Source organism: Danio rerio, chromosome 16, assembly GCF_049306965.1.
Source record: "Danio rerio strain Tuebingen ecotype United States chromosome 16, GRCz12tu, whole genome shotgun sequence".
Taxonomy (NCBI): Eukaryota; Metazoa; Chordata; class Actinopteri; order Cypriniformes; family Danionidae; genus Danio; species Danio rerio.
The window spans coordinates 9,610,196-9,630,924 of NC_133191.1; the positions used below are offsets into that span (position 1 = coordinate 9,610,196).

The following is a 20,729-nucleotide window of genomic DNA, read 5'->3' on the forward strand; positions in this document are numbered from 1 at the left end:
TTTATTATATCTAATATTTGTAACTTTTTACCTGATTTCAATATAGCTTACTCTATTTTATCTAGAAATGACACTATTGTGTTGAGCCTACTAAAGTGGACATGTCATTTGTAAAGTTTTATGTCTTCCTGTTGTATTCATATTTAGTATTAACTTCAAACGAAAGAAAGAAAAAGCCCAGCCGGTGGCGGCGTCAACAGCGCTGTCATCACTGACCCAAAGCGATCTGTGAACGCTCTTTTACCCGGTCTCTCACACACACAGACAGGCATCTAAATGCGCACATCATGCACACACCTTTTAAACATGACACAAACTCTCAACAACCTTTACTGGCTGCTGTGTCTTAACTATCTGGTAAAGATTGTTATGCATAATTGAAGGATTACGAAATGCAAAAGAAAAGAAATGACGCAGCAGAGAAATGTCACTTATAAATTAAAACTTTTACATTTTATGCAACAGCCTTACATTTAAAAAAGAAACATAAGGGCGATTATAAGCAAAAAGACCCCTCGCCTATAAGGTGTTTTATGGAATAGCCTATCTTAAACTGACCAGCTATATGTTTTTCTTTCCCTTATTTATTCATTTATTTGTTTATTAGTTTGCCACATGTACTCGTGTGCGATCGGAAAACTAGTATAATGGCGGCAAGCCATCTTTATCAGACTCTTGCCTCTTCGTTCACTCCGCCTTGAAGCCCCGGCTGGCCCTCATTGGCCCAAGGTGTTCGGCTGGTCGAAAAGGCCGGCCGCTGGCCCCGAGGAAGCCCTGCTTTGGCCTGATCAGGTCCTGGAAGTGACAGTGGAAACTCCACTGACCCTGGCTCAGTTGCTTTCGGCGTGAAAGTGGAAACGCGACTAACGACTGATTAGAGTTTTCAAATGTAAAATGACTCTTTATTGTTCATTTTTAAATGCTAAAAAATATGTACTGTTAAATCTTTACATTCTGCTGTGTACTATATCAATTTGTTGATGATTGTTTAGTCATATGAAATAATCTGATTATAATATATCTATTAATTTATATCTAGTTATTTAAAACATTTTAAAATGTAACCACATGAATAATTTGTGAAAAACTGACAAAATAATTTAGAGTATATGTCAATATGGACAAAATGTGTGGTCCTGGATGACCAAATTTGGCTATTGTCAAAAGTATACCCTTGCAAATGAAGACTAGCTTCATTTGCACGGGTATATTTTAGACCAAGGGTCACCAATCTCGGTCCTAAATATACCTAGTAAGACCTTGATCAGCTTGTTCAGGTGTGTTTGAATGGGTTGGAGTTAATATGTGCAGGACACTGGCCCTCCAGGAACAAGTTTGGTGACCCCTGTTTTAGACAATGGGCAGATAGAATAAAAATTATTTTTCCTTTTTTATGCCAAAAATCATTACAATAGTAAGTGAAGACTTTGTAAATATACCAAAATCTAATATTTAATTCGTTCAGTGTACATCGCTAAAAATTTTAAAGGTGATTATGACTGGTTTTGTGGTCCTGGGTCACATGTTTTATTTTAAATGTATGTAGTTTTATTTATGCAAATATAGTATAAAAATCATATTAATTTCTGTTTTTAATATATATTTCTTTCTACTAGGGAGGCTGGGCTTTACTTCAAAATTGCCATTTGGGTCTGGATTTTATGGATGAACTCATGGACACAATCACAGAGACAGACAGCGTTCATGATACCTTCAGACTGTGGATGACCACTGAGGTCCACAAACACTTTCCTATCACTCTTCTGCAGATGTCAATCAAATTCACCAACGAGCCTCCACAGGGACTGAAAGCCGGACTTAAGAGGACTTATGGAGGTGAGCTTGGTCTTTGGATATTTAGTTCTTGTTTGACTGACAGTTTCCCCTTTTCTATTTCTTGTACATGAATGTTTGATATATACTGATCTGGGCCCTGCAATTATTTATAAAAGAGTCTCATTTTTCTGACTCATATAGATATATGGCAATATATGGAAATTATATATATGACATACAACTTCATATTGGTTTTCACATATTACAAATAAATGTCCTATATACAAAATATATTATAAAATATTGCTATATATTTAATATTATCTATATTTATCATTTAAAGCTATATCTATAAATAATTTAATATATGACCATATATAAACACACACATGAACTTGTCATTTAAGTAATGTCATAAGTAATGACACACATGTATGTCAAATAAGTGATTTGCATACATTTGCATCAGGTCAGCTTTCTATATTGGGAGATAACTTGGTTAATGTTTCATTTTGTGGTAATGTGTGATAATATATTCAAGGTATCAGTCAGGATCTTCTGGATGTGAGTAACATGGTCCAGTGGAGGCCAATGTTGTATGGTGTGGCATTCCTCCATTCCACTGTCCAAGAGAGGCGGAAATATGGACCTCTTGGTTGGAACATCCCATATGAGTTCAACCAGGCAGACTTCAATGCAACTATACAGTTTGTCCAAAATCATCTGGATGATATAGATATCAAGAAGGTGAGAGTTGCATTATGGACCAGTTATTTATTATTATTAATATTATAAGTAGTAGTAGTAGAAGTAGTAGTAGTAGAAGTAGTGGTAGTAGTAGTAGTAATAGTAGTAGTAGTAGTAGTAGTATACCTCCCAGTGATAGTTTGCAGCTGAAAGGACATCCGCTGCGTAAAATATATGCTGGATAAGTTTGCGGTTCATTCCACTGTGGTGACCCCAGTTTAATAAAGGGGCTTAGCCAAAAAGAAAATAAATTAATGAGTAATAGTAGCAGTAGCAATAGTGGTAGTAGTAGTAGTAGTAGTAGTAGTAGTAGTAGTAGTAGTAGTAGTAGTAGTAGTAATAGTAGTAGTGGTAGTAGTAGTGGTAGTAGTAGTAGTAATAGTAGTAGTGGTAGTAGTAGTAGTAGTAGTGGTAGTAGTAGTAGTAGTGGTAGTAGTAGTAGTAGTAGTAGTGGTAGTAGTAGTAGTAGTAAGGATTATTTAATCTGTGCTGGGATTTAACATAACTTCTGCAATAATATACCACTTCAATCATTCTGCATTAACACTAAATATGAAGATACAGACCAGAAACAAATCAAATGATTTGCCAGTGCAGAAGGACAATTATACTTTAAGACTTCTAGAAATTAGACAAATCAAGCTTTAGGTAAAAAAAGAAATATCAAATGAAGTATTAGAATCCTTATTGCAAGCAGTTTATTTATTTTAATTATCTTAAAACTTGCTTGTTAATAGATTTCTACTGTATGATTTTCTTATTTTGTGTGGGTTAATAAACAGGATAATTCTTCTTAATTTAATAATTGTCCTTAAATGAGCCAAAGCATTTTTACTTAAAATATAATGCAGAATTTTACTTGTTGTGTCCCAAAATAAACAAAATCTTTTCGCAACACAACATACTGAATGCTTTTTGTCCCTTAATAACACGTTTAAGTTTGATTGAGCAGTTTTTTTAACAGGCAAACTTAAAACAAGTTACTACAGCTAAACTAAAGTTCTAAAATATGCTACAGGTAAGTAATTACACTAAATCTGCAATCAAAATGTCTAACTTTAAGCTTAACTAAGAACAAAGATCTTAAAACAATTAATAGTAATCATACAATCTGATTTTGCATAGAGTTTTATTCTTAAAAGGGACCTATTATGCAAAAATCCCTTTTATAAGGAGTTTAAACACAGCTCTGTGGCAAAAGTCTGTGAATGTAACCAGCCTCTATTACCACAAATGAATTATTTACATTTTTATAATCACTCTTCATAGAAACAGTCTGCAGAAACATATTGACATTTTTCCTTTGTATATGCCATCAAAGGGGGTAAAGCCCGGCCCATTAGGACGTTAGTCTTGTTTTTGAATCACTATGCTGACATAGGCATTTGTAGCTCCGCCCTTTTTTGAAAAGAGGGCTGGGTAACAATCTCATTTAAATTTAAAGCTACAGTCACCAAAATGTTGTAAATCCTTTTTTATTTATTGTTATTTTATTATTATCTGTGAGGTATTTTGTGCTGAAACTTCACTTGCATACTCTAGGGACTCATCAGAGTCTCATCAGAGAATTATTTTACAAATTGTAAAAAGGAGCATAATAGATAGAAGGGGCATAATAGAATGTTTGTGCAAGCAATAAGACTTTAGTTCTTGACTAGATAAGGAATCAACCCAGGACTTGGCAATCAAATGAATTCCACTCAAATGTTCTTGCACTGCTTGTGATGAAAGTATGACATTAATATCTGCTTTGTCCACCATTGTGTCAAGGTTGCATTACAAAAATTTAATGATCTATGGCAGCTTTGTCAAGGGTCTATGCAAAACGCTGTCAAATCTATCTGACATTTATATTTGAATGGGTTTTTTTTACAGGGTGTGTCCTGGAACACTGTACGATATATGATCGGTGAGATCCAGTATGGGGGTAGAGTGACCGATGACTATGACAAGCGCCTCTTGAACACATTTGCAAAGGTGTGGTTCAGTGAGAACATGTTCAGCCCTGATTTTCACTTCTACAAAGGCTACAGCATTCCTAAATGCAGTAATGTGGACCAGTACCTCCAATACATCCAGGTACGATACAAGTGTCCAATGAATCTGCTCAGTCTGGCTCTTTGTTGTCAGTATCGTTTATTCAATAGGGTCTTTAAATCACTTTAGATCATAGTTTCTTAATCCTGGACCTCACGCTCCACCATCTGCATATTTTGCATGTCTCTCTTATTTAACATACAATAATAAATTGACATATTGAATCCCACTTGAATGAAGCATACAGTTGAAAATGTCAAGCCCTCTTGTGAAATATTTGTTCTTCAAATTTTTCTCTAGTGATAGTTAATGAAAATCTTATTTCTTTTATTCTAGCTACAACAAAAGCAAAAAAACAACTTAAATGTCAATAATATTAGCCCTCTTAAGAACTTTTTTTAGATTGTCTACAGAATAAACCGTTAGCAATAACTTGCCTAATTACCCTAACTTGCCTAATTAACCTAGCTAAGCCTTTAAATGCCACTTTAAGCTGAATACTAGTATCTTGAAAAATATCTAGTCAAATATTATGTACTGTCTTCATGGCAAAGATAAAATAAATCAGTTATTAGAAATGAGTTCTGATGGAAATGAATTCAAATTATTATGTTTAGAAATGTGTTGAAAAAATCTTTACGTAAACAGAAATTGGGGAAGAAAAAATATATATGGGGGCTTGTAATTCAGGAGGGCTGATAATTCTGACTTCAACTGTACATGCTCCATTCAAACTGAAATCATGACAGAGTATACTGTGGAATCCATTTTGCAAGGACCAGGGTTGAGAATTGCTGCTTTAGATGGAGATGACAAATGGAGGTAGGACTAAGAGCACTATTTTAATGATCTAAGCGCAAAGTCTAAAGCATATAACGCAAAAGCATTAAGGGTGTCCGAATTCATTTTTTTATGGACAGAATGTTATGGTTGGTGTCCTGGTGCTTAGTCTATGGGGTTGTGCTTATTCTCTTAATAAATTATGGATGTGTTTTGAGCATAACATCAATTAAATTAAATCAAATCAATTCGGTAAATCAATCAAAGTCTCATCTCATCGCCGTGGCGCATTTGCTTTTTACATGGTGGACTTGCTTGAAAAACTGAATGCTTCACTAGCGAGAAAGCAGACCATCTGCAGCCAGGACACCAAAAATTTGCCTGCTTCATTAGCCCTCTTAACTTATTCTTTACTTTTACACTTTACATTACTCTTTTACTTTGGTGGAGTAAGGAAACGGTGAAAACTCACTCCACATTTTACAAAGGCAAATTTTCATGAATAAACTGAAAAAAGGCATGCAAGTAGGGGTTTTTATATTTGTGTAGCAAATAATATTTTTTGTAACATTTTAATAATTAAATGTTTTTCATATGTAAAGATATTTGTGTACTGCTGTACATCCTGTGTGTATTAAGCAATGTGTAGAAGTTTTGGACTTTTATAGGCGCATAACTAATGCACTGTAGACCAAGTTTTAGTTAGTCAATGGCACGGTCGCAGTTTCTTAAAATAGCAACACGCCAACAATGCGCCTTAACACACATCCTTTCTAGACTAGTACACCCATGAGTCCACAAATTGGCGCAAATAGATTTGCTATTTACACAACGTGGTACAAAAAGTGAAAATGACAGTTGCGCTGGTCTGAAAATAGCAACAAATCGCACCATGCACGACTTGTGCCTTATTACGCTTGGTGTATAACAGGACCCAAATTGTTGTTGGATGACAATACCGATGTGTTATAACACTGTGGGCTTTTGGCTGCTTAGCAAAGTGCCAATAAACATTTACAGGAAAATCAGCCAATACTGACTGACACATTCTCAGCACCCTCTTAAAACGTACGTTAGGCAGCAGCTTTGTTTAATTCAAAACTCACAGTGGGAGTGTATGCTAAGATGTATTACATTCACCATTCATGAAACAAGATCTGGCCTAGTGTGCGCATGCAGACAGTAGGCGATTGCATATAAGGAGCAAAAGAAAATATTTTACAAAAGCAGGCATCTTTATAACTACAGCATGTAGACTGTACCTCACACATACACACACAGGTTGGTTTTTATGATATATGAGGGCTCTCCATAGGCATAATGTATTTTATATTTATACAAAAAAAAATGTGTATAATACTATTATTATACCTCATACCTACCAACTTTAAATGTGAAAAAAGTATGCTTTTAAACAGCTTCAAAATGACAAGAACACAAGGCATGTCATCATAAACCAACTCATAACCTAGGTCAGGGGGGGCCAACCCTGTTCCTGGAGAGCCACCTTCCTGCAGATTTCAGTTGCTACCCATATCAAACACACCTGAACCAATTAATTAGGACCTGAACACCACATGATAATTACAGGCAGGTGTGTTTGATATGGGTAACTGAAATCTGCAGGAAGGTGGCTCTCCAGGAACAGGGTTGGCCACCCCTGACCTAGGTCATACTCATGTCATTATACAAATGTGTGTCCTCATAAATCACAGAAACAAGCACACACACACACACACATAGTGAAAAGGCTGATTCATCAGCGCTAAAATTAGTACAGCTGGATCAATTCTGCATACACACACCACCTCATAATAGTAATTTGAGTGCTGAGAAGGCCGTAGCCAGCCTCCTGATGGCCTTATTTCTGTTGTACATTAAAGGCAGTGAGTCACATAAAGCAGTGAGAGAAATGGTACAGCTGCCGGCAGAGTACGGCAGATCTTTATTCTGTCTGAGCTGATTGTGATGGATGTTTTTAGCCCCAACTCACAGCAGGATTATCCTCTCAGATTCAATGACAAACATGGTTCCAGGAGCCGATCTGTGCACTCGACGGCTACATACACACTGCAGCATTGTTCACTGTGTAACACGAAATGAGCTTATCAACATTAGTGAATGAAACTGCACACAAAAGCATAAAAAACACATGTCCTACTTGCTTTCGTACATTTGCTAAGCATAAATTATTTACAGGAAGCTTTTGTGCTGAATGTACAATGTGAGATGATTGTTGCTTTCAGTTATTTTCAGTTTCTGGGTTAAAATACTTAATTAGAATACTTGAACATGTAAAAGTTAAGGAAATAATTATAAAGGTAAAGGAAAATATTTAAAGAAAAGAATTATATAAAGAAAATTATTCTGAAGGACTTAAAATAGAAGATATTGTTGATTTTTTTTCAGTTTAAGTTACACAAGCTCACAAAGCTTTAATGAATTTCTATTGTAAAAAAATCAGCAGGGACAGTAATTATGTTGGCTTGAGAAAGCCAACATACTGTTATTGTACTCTGTCCTTGAAAACAAACGTATCTCCTCCTAGGCCGTTCATGCCACAAGGCCCAAATGTGGTCAAAATGTGCCTTCTACATTCAAGATTGTTGCTATATCTCCTCATGCCTATAAGACTTATTGTTTTTTTAATAAAAAATGTTAAATATTAAATTTTTATAATCCGGGCATATAGAAATATTATACAAGCCCCAAATTTGGCCAAAAGCTCTATTTTGAAGCGTTAGATTTTGTTGATATGTCTTTAAGGTTTATCAGACTTATAGTTTTCCAATAAATAATTTTTAACCATTATTTTTCTCAAAATATGGCAAGCCATTTTTGACTTAAACTCTATATTTTTTACTGATATGGCAAGCCATTTTTGACTTAAACTATATTTTTTACTGATATGGCAAGCCATTTTTGACTTAAACTCTATATTTTTTACTGATATGGCAAGCCATTTTTGACTTAAACTATATTTTTTACTGATATGGCAAGCCATTTTTGCATGTATCACTTTCACACTTATTAAGCATTGTATTTTCAAAAAAATACAACCATTTAAAAATAGCAATATCTCTACATCAGAATATTGTAGGGACCTGGGCATTGGCTTGTTTAACTCATGCTAGCAAATGGGACTTTCTATGTAATATGCATGGTAACAATGATAATGGAAGCCAGGTGCTAATATTGATTAGCTACATGCTATGAATGATTATCTTAATGCAATAAGATATGCTAGAAATGCCTACTAAGTATTAGCATTTGATCAAACATGTACACGAGCATTGCCATTTAGCAACTGCTTAGCAACTACCTAACAATGCCATAATTGTTTTAGCAACTGCCTAGCAACCACTTAGCAACCGCCGCCGTGATTTCTGCCAACTGCCATTCCCAGTCCTAGCGCAGTCACGTTGGCTTTCTCAAGCCAACATCAAAGTTTATCAATGAACTTTAGGTTCTAGTATAGAACCTTACCTTTTAAAGATTACATCAAATTACATAGCTGAACCAAGAACCGCTGTAATTAATTCAAGTTTAAGCTCAAATGTCATCAAAAATGTTTTTTCCTCTATTAAAGGGGGGAGATCCCTCTGAATTAGATAATCATAGACAGATTTTAAGGCTATTAGTTATTGCAAAAGTGTTTGAATCTCTAATCTATTCCAGTTCTACTTTAGCAATTTTATTTTCACTTTACATCTATTATTTAGGTCAAGAGTTACACACAGCTAAAATCAATTTAAACGTAGATGACACTGTTATTTATATATATATATATATATATATATATATATATATATATATATATATATATATATATATATATATATATATATATATATATATATATGTGTGTGTGCTTTTTAATCGCAGATGTATGAAAATAAAGGTTTTTCCTTCTTTGTCTGCAGGGTCTCCCAACATATGACACCCCTGAGGTATTTGGCCTCCACCCAAACGCAGACATCACTTACCAAAGCAAACTTGCCAAGGACGTGCTAGACACAATCCTGAGTATCCAACCAAAGGACAGCTCTACTGGAGGTGGGGAGACCAGGGAGGCCATTGTGGGTCGGCTAGCTGATGACATGTTGGAGAAACTGCCTCCAGATTTTGTTCCATTTGAGGTGAGGCTTCAGACTGAGCGACTGTGATGCAGCAAAATCGTACACGGTTGATGGAGAGCTCAGAGCCCAATGGGAGCAAATGGCCTTTGCTGTTTGGAAGCTTGAGTCCTGAGGGGACATTCTAAGGGTTGACGGATGGTGCTGAGGTCACCGATTGCCTGCACTAATGCGTTTTTATGGGGGTGGAGGGGCTCGCAAATGTTCTAACACTAAACTGTAGGTGCCTTTGAGACATATAGGCAGTAATTGGCTCCTACTCCCCTCTGATTATCTACCAATTAACAAGGCAGCAGGAAAAAAGCGTGCCTTAGGGTGCATGAGAGCTTTTTGTTTTCATTATCTCTCATGGCGGACGGCAGAGAAGCAGATTTGTCTCAGTCATGAGCTTTCCTTAAATATTAAAAACTAAGTGATGATGAAAAAAATCACCATGCACTGCTTGCTGGCAGTTTTGAATTATTAAGAGCAAAAGGGAAAAACTGCATGTGAATAAAACATTTTGTCCCCTGTAGTGACCTCATCACCTACCATTCTGTTCAACCAGATGCAAAACAAGCTGCAAATGATTTTCATTGATATTTTCATTCAAGCCGACTGTAAACTTGATTTAATTTAGAATAGCGTTTGTATATTCTGTTGATCATGATCATGGCTGTAGGAATTCATATAATCGATAGAGACTTTTGGGTAACACTTTATGTTTCTGCGTAGGGCAGAAATAAATAAATTTTACATTGCAATAATTTGTTTGGCTGCGATATATGTTGCAATATGTAAATATTATCTCCAGATGATTTTTAATATCTCTATTTGGAAATAGCTCATTAATTTAGATCGTTTTGGATGATCAAGTCTTTTTATATGCAGTGCATCTGCACAAAATATAATCACTTACAATATAATGTATCCAGAAACTATTCAAAGTGCGCCACTCTTTCCACATTTTTTATGTTACAGCCTTGTTCTAAAATGGATTCAATTCATTTAAACCTCAAAATTCTACACACAATACCCAATGCTCATTACTCTTTGCAATACCTCTCAAGCTCTATCAAGTTGGATGGGAAGCGACAGTGTACAGCCGTTTTTAGATCTCTCCAGAGATGTTCAATAGGATTTATTTCTGGGCTCTGGCTGGGCCACTCAAGGACATTCACCGAGTTGTTGTGAAGCCACTCCATTGATATTTTGGCGATGTGCTTTGGGTCATTGTCCTGCTGGAAGATGCCGCCCCAGTCTCAGGTCAATAGCACTCTGAAGCAGGTTTTCATTCAGGATATGTCTGTACATTGCTGCATTCATCTTTCCCTCTATCCTGACTAGTCTTCCAGTTCCTGCTGCTGAAAAACATCCCCACAGCATGATGCTGCCACCACCATGCTTTACTATAGGGATGATATTAGCCTGGTGATGAGCAGTACCTGGTTTTCTGCAAACGTAACGCCTGGCATTCACTGCAAAGAGTTCAATTACCAGAGAATTTTGTTTTGTTTTTTTGGTCTGAGAGTCCTTCAGATGCCTTTTGGCAAATTTCCAGGGGGGAGTGTCTTCCGTCTGGCCACTCTACCACACAGGCCTGATTGGTGGATTACTGCACAGATGGTTGTCTTTCTGTAAGGTTCTCCTCTCTCCACAGAAGAACGCTGGAGCTCAGACTGAGTGATCATTGGAATATTAATTACCTCCCTGACTAAGGCCCTTCTCCTTCGATCACTCAGCTTAGATGGCCGGCCAGCTGTAATAAGAGTCCTGGTGGTTCCAAACATCTTCCAGATGATATAGGCCACTGTGCTCATTGAAACTTTCAGAGCAGCAGAATTTTTTCTGTAACTTTCCCCAGCCTTGTGCCTTGAGAAAATCCTGTTTCGGAGGTCTACAGACAAATCCTTTGTTTTCATGTTTGGTTTGTGTTTTGACATGTACTGTCAACCCTGGGACCTTATATAGACAGGTGTAGGCCTTATCAAATCATGTCCAGTCAACTGAATTTACCACAGGTGAACTCCAATTAAGCTGCTGAAACATCTCAAGAAGGTTCAATGGAAACAGAATGTACCTGTGATCAATTTAGAGCTTCACGGCAAATGCTGTGAATACTTATGTACATGTGATTTTCAGGTTTTTTATTTTAAATAAATTTGCAACAATTTAAAAAACATATTTTTTCACATTGTCACTATGGTGGATTGTGTGTAGAATGTAAAAAAAATGAATTTATTCCATTTTGGAATAAGGCTTTAACAATTAAAAGTGTTGAAAAAGTGAAGCGCTTCCCGGATGCACTGTAAATACCACAGAGCACAAACGAATGAAGTGAATTAAAAAGTGCATCATATGATATAAATCTCAATAAAAAAACACATAATTATTTTTTTAAATGACTATTTTTATTACTACAATTGTTTTTTGGATCATTGTCACATATTGTTTTATTCCTGACTAATTATAAGTACAGTAAGTTCTTTATTGAAAAACATGTTACAATAATGGAAATAGTATAAGCAAAGGAATTATTGCTTCATGGTCACAGTGCTGTCTTTCGTATGTTCTTATAGGGCTTCTAAGCACAAGTAAATAAAAAGTCCTTCATTATTGATTCCATCCAGGTCAGAGAGAGACTGATGAGCATGGGTCCCCTTCAGCCCATGAACATATTTCTGCGGCAGGAGATTGATCGCATGCAGAGAGTTATTGTTCTGGTCAGGAACACGCTGCATGACCTGAAGCTTGCCATTGATGGAACCATCATTATGAGCGAGAACCTGCGAGATGCACTGGACTGCATGTACGATGCCCGGATACCTGCACGCTGGAAAAAGGTCAGCGGTCATTGCCCATGTGTGAAATGTACAGCACATACAATTTACACAACAAAACTGCAAACAATTTTGAAGCATAGTAGCTGCTAATGCTAGGATCCAATTTAGTTATTGAGCAGTTAATTTCTGTGACTGAATGGTAGCTTATTTTTACTTTTATGCTACTATTTAACAGATATAGAAATGAATGTGACCTTTCAGATGGTAATAGCATATGTGTGCTGCAATAATGCGCCAGAGAAATATCATCTCTCCACAGTTTTTGAGTATTTATGGATGATGAAGTGGAATAGCCAACTGTCATTAAATTATGTGCATTATTTGCAAGCCTACTTAACAAAAAGGAATGAACACATGAATATCATCTCCTGAGGTCTCATTTATAAGCATGGTGTATGCACAAATCAGACTTGACAGGAGAGTGTGTGATGCTGTAAGTAAACATAATTAACTTAAATGTTTACTTTATTGAACCAATTTTAATCATCATTTAAATGCCATAATCATTAATAAATAAATTAATATTTTTAATTATTACTATAATTTTTAGGAAGGGTGTCTGTGCAAATTTTATAAATTAGACCCCAGAGTTATTTTGAGTTGGTTCACCTGCATTTCACTATCTTATAATACTAAACTATACTATACTATACTATACTGTACTGTACTGTACTATACTATACTGTACTGCAGGGGTTCCCAAACTTTTCAGCCCGCGACCCCCAAAATAACAATGCCAGTGACTCACGACCCCCAATATCCTCTGAGGTGGTTATAAATACAGAAACCTTGCAATGACTCAGACACACTAATTAAATTTGTGTCAGTGCTTTAAATGTGCTAGAAAGTATAACCTGATGTTATAAAATCAAAATGTATCTGACGCTATTGCTGCCTTTAATATACTATAGTTACCCCAGGGGTCGCAATCCAATAGAACTAGTAACTATAAGCTACTATAGTAACTATATAGTATATAGTAACTATAAACTACTATTTTTATTTTCAGTATAGTTATGGATAAAATATGTTAATTCTTATGGTTTAATAAAAATAAATTGATTTTTGGAAATCACCAGGCGACCCCCCTTCATTGCCCCGCGACCCCTCGGGGGGTCCCGACCCCCCCTTTGAGAACCACTGCTGTACTGTACTGTACTGTACTGTACTGTACCGTACCGTACCATACTATACTATACTATATTATACTATACTATACTATACTATACTATACCATAACATACCATACTATACTATACTATACTATACTATACTGTACTGTACCGTACCGTACCATACTATACTATATTATACTATACTATACTATACTATACCATAACATACCATACTATACTATACTATACTATACTATACTATACTGTACTGTACTGTACTGTACTGAACTGTACTGAACTGTACTATACTATACCACCTGACAAAAGTCTTGGCACAAAATGATCAACTAGAAGTCAAGTTATTATTTGTTGTTCCTAAAACTTGGATAGGCAACAAGACTTTTGTCAGGTAGTGTACTATACTATACTAACTTCCAGAAATTACTATTGCAAAGTAAAATATACTTCTAAACATAATAGCAAAAATAATAAAAATGTATAAATTGAGGAGTATCACACAATTCGGGAACCTTTATTTTGATGATTCTGAGTATTGTATTAGTGGACTATTTGCTTAATATTGAACAGCATGCCTTTTCGAAACAGGTCTATCAACATGTCTTCAAACAGGACATTCTACTATAAACTATTGTTTGGTGTTACCTTTTTTTTTAGACTTATTTTACAACTCACCTAGGGCTTTATTTTAACATCCCAGGGGCTAAGTCTAAAGTGCATGGCGCAAGCACATTGATTAATCCACTTTTGCTATTTTAAGGACAGAAAAAGATGCTTTGAGCCTGGTCTAACAGGGTTGTGCGTATTCTCTTAATGAGTTATGGGTGTGTTTTGAGCATAACGTGCATTAAACCAATCAGAGTCTCAACTCACATTCCCTTTAAGAGTCAGTTGCGTAGCACCATGATGCATTTGCTATTTACATAGCGGACTCTGTAAAAGGAAAAACTAAACGATTCACTAGTGAGAAAACAGTTAAACAGACCATCTGCAGTGCGAGGATAAAAAACGAACCTCCTCCAGTTGGCCTCTTTACTTTGTCTTTATTTTACTTTTACATTACTCCTTTATTTTTGTGGAAAAGGAAATAGTGTTGTACGCACTCCGCTGAAGACATCCATTAGCCTTCATATTTAATTTTGTTTGTTAATTGCAAAATTTGCTTCCAAACTGTTTCTAAATTCAGTTCTATTTTCTAGCAAATGAACAATAATAACAAAGTGTGTTGAGTTAACACTTGTCCTATTCTTATGTCCCATATAGTGACGCATGCAACTCAAAAAGCAGACAGGTGGACAAATTTAAACTTGTTTTTATTAAAACAAATATAAATAATACTGCTAATAATAATAACATTAAACAAATGCAAATTGTAATGAATGAACTGAAAAAAATCCCCCCGTCATAAAAAAAGCATGGAGGTAGTGTCTTTTTTATGTAGAAATTTATAATTGTAACATTTTAATCCTTTCATTTTTTTTTCATATATAGAGATATTTGTGTATTGCTGCACATCCTGTTTGTCTTAAGCAATGTGTAAGTGTTTAGACCTGCATAGCCGCATAACTGTCGCGCTCTGTGCTGAACTTTAGACCAGCTATTAGTTGGTCTATGGCGCGGTCAATTTCAGTTCTTTAAAATAGCAAAGCGCCAACAATGCACCTTAACACACCTCCTTTTTAGATCGGAACACCCATGAGTCCACAAAGTGACCCTGCTGAAAAATCCAGCTTAATTCAGCCTAGGCTGGTTGGCTGGTTTTAGCTGGTCGACCAGGCTGGTTTTAGAGGGGTTTTGGCCATTTCCTGGCTGGTTTTCAGCCATTTCCAGCCTGGTCTTAGCAGGTCAGGCTGGGAGATAACCAGCTAAAACCAGCTTGACCAGCCTAGCTAAGCTGGGAGTACAGCCAAAACCAGCTATATCCAGCTTAAACCAGGCTGGTCAAGCTGGTTTTAGCTGGATTTGGCTGGTCATTTCCCACCCTGGCCAGCTAAGTCAAGGCTTGAAATGGCTGGAAACCAGCCTGGAAATGGCCAAAACCACTCTAAAACCAGGCTGGTCAACCAGCTTAAACCAGCCAACCAGCCTAGGCTGGTTTAAGCTGGATTTTTCAGCAGGGGACGCAAATGGATTTGCGATTTTAACAACAAAGTTACGGTTGCACTGGTCTGAAAATAGCAACAAATTGCGCCAAATACATCTCGAGCCTTATTGTGCTGGATGTATAATAAGGCCCCTAGAGTTAACCAATTGAGTTTTATCATTTTTAATTTATTCAGCCAATCTTTGGGTCTGGTGGAGCACTATTAGCTTAGCTTAGCTTAGCACAGATCATTGATTTGGATTAGACCGTTTGGCTTAAATGACAAGAGTTTTGGTAATGTTCCTATTTAAACATTGACTCTTCTGTTACACCATGTATTAAGACTGAGAGAAAATGTTGTAAAATTTGCTGTTACTGTTTTGAATGCTTGGTTAAAACAGCTTTAAATAAGGCCTTGCCTCACCTGCAGCCCAGCAGCACAACAGCTTTATTTAACTCTGCAGTTCATATGCTACTCAAGCTGATCTAATCATGCACTAATTGAAAATACTGCCTCCTGAATAACAATCAGGCTGTAACTTACTCTGTGCGTGCATGTTGATGTGAATTTAAAGGGTTGCTTTGATTTGTTATGACCTGCTATATACACAGTCTCCTCAAACCATACAGCGACATCCTGTAATAAACAGACATAAATTATATTTAGTTATTACATAAAAACATATTATATACTTATACTTATTGCATTTAATTATCTTTAAGCTTAATTGTTTGTAATTATATTTAAGTTGTTTAAAAAGTTTGTGTTTTGGTTGATTCGTGTGCAGCGTGTGCCTCAAAATCTCTGTGAGATCTGGATTCGCTAAGTATTACTCAGTTTCTATCTGCCTGTGTGTGTGTGTCTGTCTGTATACAGGCCTCTTGGGCTTCCACTACACTGGGGTTTTGGTTCACGGAGTTGCTGGAGCGGAACAGACAGTTCCACTCTTGGATTTTTGAGGGGCGACCTAACTGCTTTTGGATGACAGGCTTCTTCAACCCACAGGGCTTTCTGACAGCTATGAGACAGGTGAGTAACTATAACACAAACGCTTCTACTAAACTTACATTTGTACATTTCCCTCCTAATTTGTGTTCCTCACTAAAAAAAATGAAACGTTGTCTTTTATGCAATTTTGAACTATAAAGGGGCTAGATTTAGCACAAGCTGTCTTTCTGGCATTAAAACAATATTGTCGGTATTTACTAAAGATGTGCAGCAAAGCATAGTGCAGAAAAGGCCTGAACACAGCTAGTTCTGGGTCTGATGTTATTGAATATGCATTTGATGCAGATATTATAGGAGAGAAGTATTTAAATGAAGCACACAACCCAAAGTGCTCCTCAAATTATGGGTGTTTGCGTCATTTAATGCATAAAAAAGCATGTCTTAAATGTTGCCTGGAAATGGCTGAAGTTATTGATCTCAGGAGGAAGCACTGGAGAGAATAGAGAATGCATAGAATGAGAAAGAAGATTTTTTTTAAGTATTTATTTGTAATGCCAGAGAAACATATCATTCGAACATATTGCTTGCCAAATGTGTCATTTCTAATTTAAATGAAAATACTATATGAAAAATAAAAAATAGGGTGAGTCATGTAATATCAGCGCAATCTGATGTGATCTGTTCTTCTTGTTCCTGAACTCTGAAAACACAAACAATTGTGAAAATCTCACATAAATACAGTCAACTGTGGCTTATTGTAAGTAAATGTAAGGCGTGCGAGTTGAGCACGTGGGTGCTTTCCAGATTTCAAGTCTTTCATCTGTGCATGTAAAAGATTTTTGTCACTGTGTTTTAGTCATTTATATTAAGCTTGTCTATTTTGAGAATATGCACATTCTTTGGCCAAAAAATAAATAGTTTAATATATTATTAATACTTTTGTTCAGTATGTGTACCATAGCTTATTAAATAATTACATTTAAAGTAGACTAACTTTGACACCTTGAATATTATTTTCATAGCACACCCCCTGCTCACCTCTCAAAGTTTGTCTAGTATTGGAATGTAAATTTATGTATTTAAAAAAAAAAAAAAGTTACATCTAGGTTCCAATTCAATAGTTTATTAAAATTAATGTGAGAATATGTTCCTCCACACCTCCAACTTCATGACGGGCAAAGCACAATTCTCCTATTGTTGGCCTTTGATGACTCTTATGACGGGTTTACACCTAAAGTGAACATGAATAATACTATGTTTGCTGCTTTGTACTTGTTGTTCAAGTGCCTAAAAATGCTGGAAAGTCAAATGCTAATGAGTTTAGGTTCATGGCGCCTTCTAGAGCATAGGTGTCAAAGCCAATTCCTGGAGGGCCACGGTTCTGCACAGTTTTGCTCCAACTCTAATCAAACACAGCTTATCCAAATAATTGAGGTGTTCAAAAGAATCTTGAACAACTTGATTATTTGGATCAGCTGTGTTTTATCCAGCCCTCCAGGAATTGGTTTTGACACCTATGATCTAGAGTCAAGCAAAGAGTCGCCTCTATTTGCGTCTTTGTATTTACTTTCCATGTAACTTGGGCCCATTTACACTGATGTGTTTTAGTTTTAAAACTATGTTTTTGAATGAAAATGATCCACAACCACACTGGCGTATCATCTAACGTTTCTGAAAAGCTCTCTGTCCACACTGCACCTCTGAAAACGCACATCACGTGACCTCACGCTCACTTTGGCAAGCGCTGCAGTGTATGTGGACTTCTGAGCTCCATGCAGTCAGTCGGTGCTGAGAGCACAACTCCCCAGGTGAGAGCAGCGCACGTCGGACAGTTCAAGGATCTAGCCCTGGATCGTATCACAGTACAGTTGTTAAACATGATATTTAATTCATCTTGTCTATATCTAATGACACATTCGCCGACTTTGGTCTTTTGAATCTATTACTTGTTCTCAGGTAACGTGTTTTGGCTGATCATTATTGCTTATTAAAACTGATATTCAGCAAAAGATGTCAGGGTATTTTTCAATGAAAATGAAAGGAGGCAGTTATGTTATAGGCTCCGTTTTGTTATAAATATTCATACAGTGAAGATGAAGACCATATTAATAGGTAGCTACATGATGCCTTAACATTTTTGGTGTCTGTTAAGTTGTTAATATCATAATGAAAATAGATAGTTTCGCTTTTTAAAACGTCACTGTGGATAGGGGAAAACGAACACATCTGAAAACGGAGGCGTGGCTGCAGACATTTGCCACCCGATTGGGGCTTTTTCTCTATATAAAGTACACAAAGTCCAGTCTTAAATCTTTTTCTTGTAAGTTCAGACTTCACAAGTTTGATACAGGAAACAAACTTTAGACGATATGTGGGGTAAATCTTCAAAGGGAACAGTCTACTTTATGACCTCATTCACATTTGGTTACGTTGTTTCACTATCGTGAAGCAGTGGCGCATTAGGTAGTGCTGTCACCTCACAGCAAGAAGGTCACTGGATCGCTGGTTCGAGCCTCGGATCAGTTGGCATTTCTGTGTGGAGTTTGCATGTTCTCCCTGCGTTCGCATGAGTTTCCTCCGGGTGCTCAGGTGTCCCCCACAGTCCAAAGAAATTCGGTACAGGTGAATTGGGTAGGCTAAATTGTCCTTAGTGTGTGTGTGTGTGTGTGTGTGACTGTGTGTGTGGATGTTTCCCAGAGATGGGTTGCAGCTGGAAGGGCATCCGCTGCGTAAAAACTTGCTGGATAAGTTGACGGTTCATTCCGCTGTGGCGACCCCGGATTAATAAAGGGACTAAGCCGACAAGAAAATAATGAAAGTTTCACTTTCTTAACAATAAAATGAAAACGTACAGTAATATAAGGAACTCAGAGCTATAGTGTGGACAAAAGGCATAACCATAGCAAAAGTTATCCATTTTAAAACTAAAACATATTAGTGTAAAAAGGATCTTGTGGTAGCTCAAATACTTAATTCCGCGTTTGGTGTGAACCTAAGGCAATTGTCAAGTTTCAAATGTTAAACTACGATGTCTTATGCATTACCACTAGAGATGCACCGATACCATTTTTTTGGAACCGAGCCGATAACAAAATTCTGAGTATCGACCAATATAGATCCGATCCCTGTACGGTACCTTTTTTTTTAAAGCATAAGACAGTTTCTATAGTTATGGTCATAATTCTTATATCTTTTTTAGTAAAAATAACAGACCTATAGGCCTACTGTAAATGACAGACGACACAATCTAACTAAAAACATGAGGCTTGCTGTAAACTAGGCTATTTTATTTGAGCATTTGTTGTGACATTGCCCTGTTGTAGTCCAGCTTATGTTTCCTTTTTTAAATATTAAGATTTTTCTTTGAAATCTGTAATAGGCTTCCACTATTGACTTTAATCATTGGTAAAATAACAAGCCTTTAAGCAAAGCCTGATAGCCAGTCTTTACTTAAAAAACATTCTCTTTTCTGTTATTGACCATGCATATTGCACCATATCAAACCGATATCCGATCCAAGTATCATGATCGGTGCATCCCTAATCCCCACATGTGAGAAACCTTGCTGTTAATTAGTAATTGTTAAAATATGAACATAAAAACATGTGCATGTTAATACAACATATGGCAATGACTGTGTTGGCTTTATTAGAAGACATTGCTAATGGCAGAATCTGAAGGGAATGAGTTTTTTTGGTCCACAAAATTTTCTGGCCCACGATGCTGTTTCTGACTTCCAAGGGCTATCCTTTTGGAGCTCTTTGCTGAGTTGGGTCCAAATTAAGAGAGCGAGCAGTCATGTAGGCATAACTCGTTCCCATTCGTCCTTTCCAAAGGGCTGACCGCACAGTTGAGCCATGCAGTACCAGCTGTATGGGACAGGATCGTATACATGTCTGCCAGAGATATAAGGCTTCTATACAGTTGACCGGTCTAAATTAAAAAGGCAGTCTGATAGCCTTTCGTAATGTAATCAGTGATGGTCTGCACACACTCCTATATAGGCGTCATCTGAAGAAGATTTTAAATGTGAACCGGACATATTTCCATTCAATGACTGTGCAGATAATTTGGCATGCACAAATTCACATAACAAATATTGTGGCAAGGTGGGTGTTTGATAGCGCCCTACAGTATGTGTTTAGCTCAGTAAAACAAATTGGTGACAATTGATTAGTCTTTTTGTCACCTTAGAATCATAAGGTTCTATCTGGAATTTTTGTCTAAATTGAGTTATTGACATATTCATATTAAATGAAATCTTAT

General features: G+C 36.5%; 2 protein-coding genes across 12 annotated transcripts in view; one reads left to right on the forward strand and one right to left on the reverse strand.

The window, feature by feature from the left end:
- The window catches only part of dnah5 (dynein, axonemal, heavy chain 5), a 242,680-nt gene that overhangs the window by 214,793 nt on the left and 7,158 nt on the right, over positions 1-20,729 (forward strand). For all 10 annotated transcript variants that reach the window (XM_073925786.1, XM_073925788.1, XM_073925787.1 and 7 more), the window contains 6 exons: positions 1,617-1,836; positions 2,318-2,523; positions 4,399-4,602; positions 9,264-9,479; positions 12,086-12,298; positions 16,392-16,544. In XM_073925786.1, the coding sequence (XP_073781887.1) occupies positions 1,617-1,836; positions 2,318-2,523; positions 4,399-4,602; positions 9,264-9,479; positions 12,086-12,298; positions 16,392-16,544 (1,212 nt within the window). The remainder of the gene's footprint in view (positions 1-1,616; positions 1,837-2,317; positions 2,524-4,398; positions 4,603-9,263; positions 9,480-12,085; positions 12,299-16,391; positions 16,545-20,729) is intronic.
- Positions 1-20,729, reverse strand: part of adcy2a (adenylate cyclase 2a) — a 217,072-nt gene that overhangs the window by 70,176 nt on the left and 126,167 nt on the right. The window lies entirely within an intron of this gene.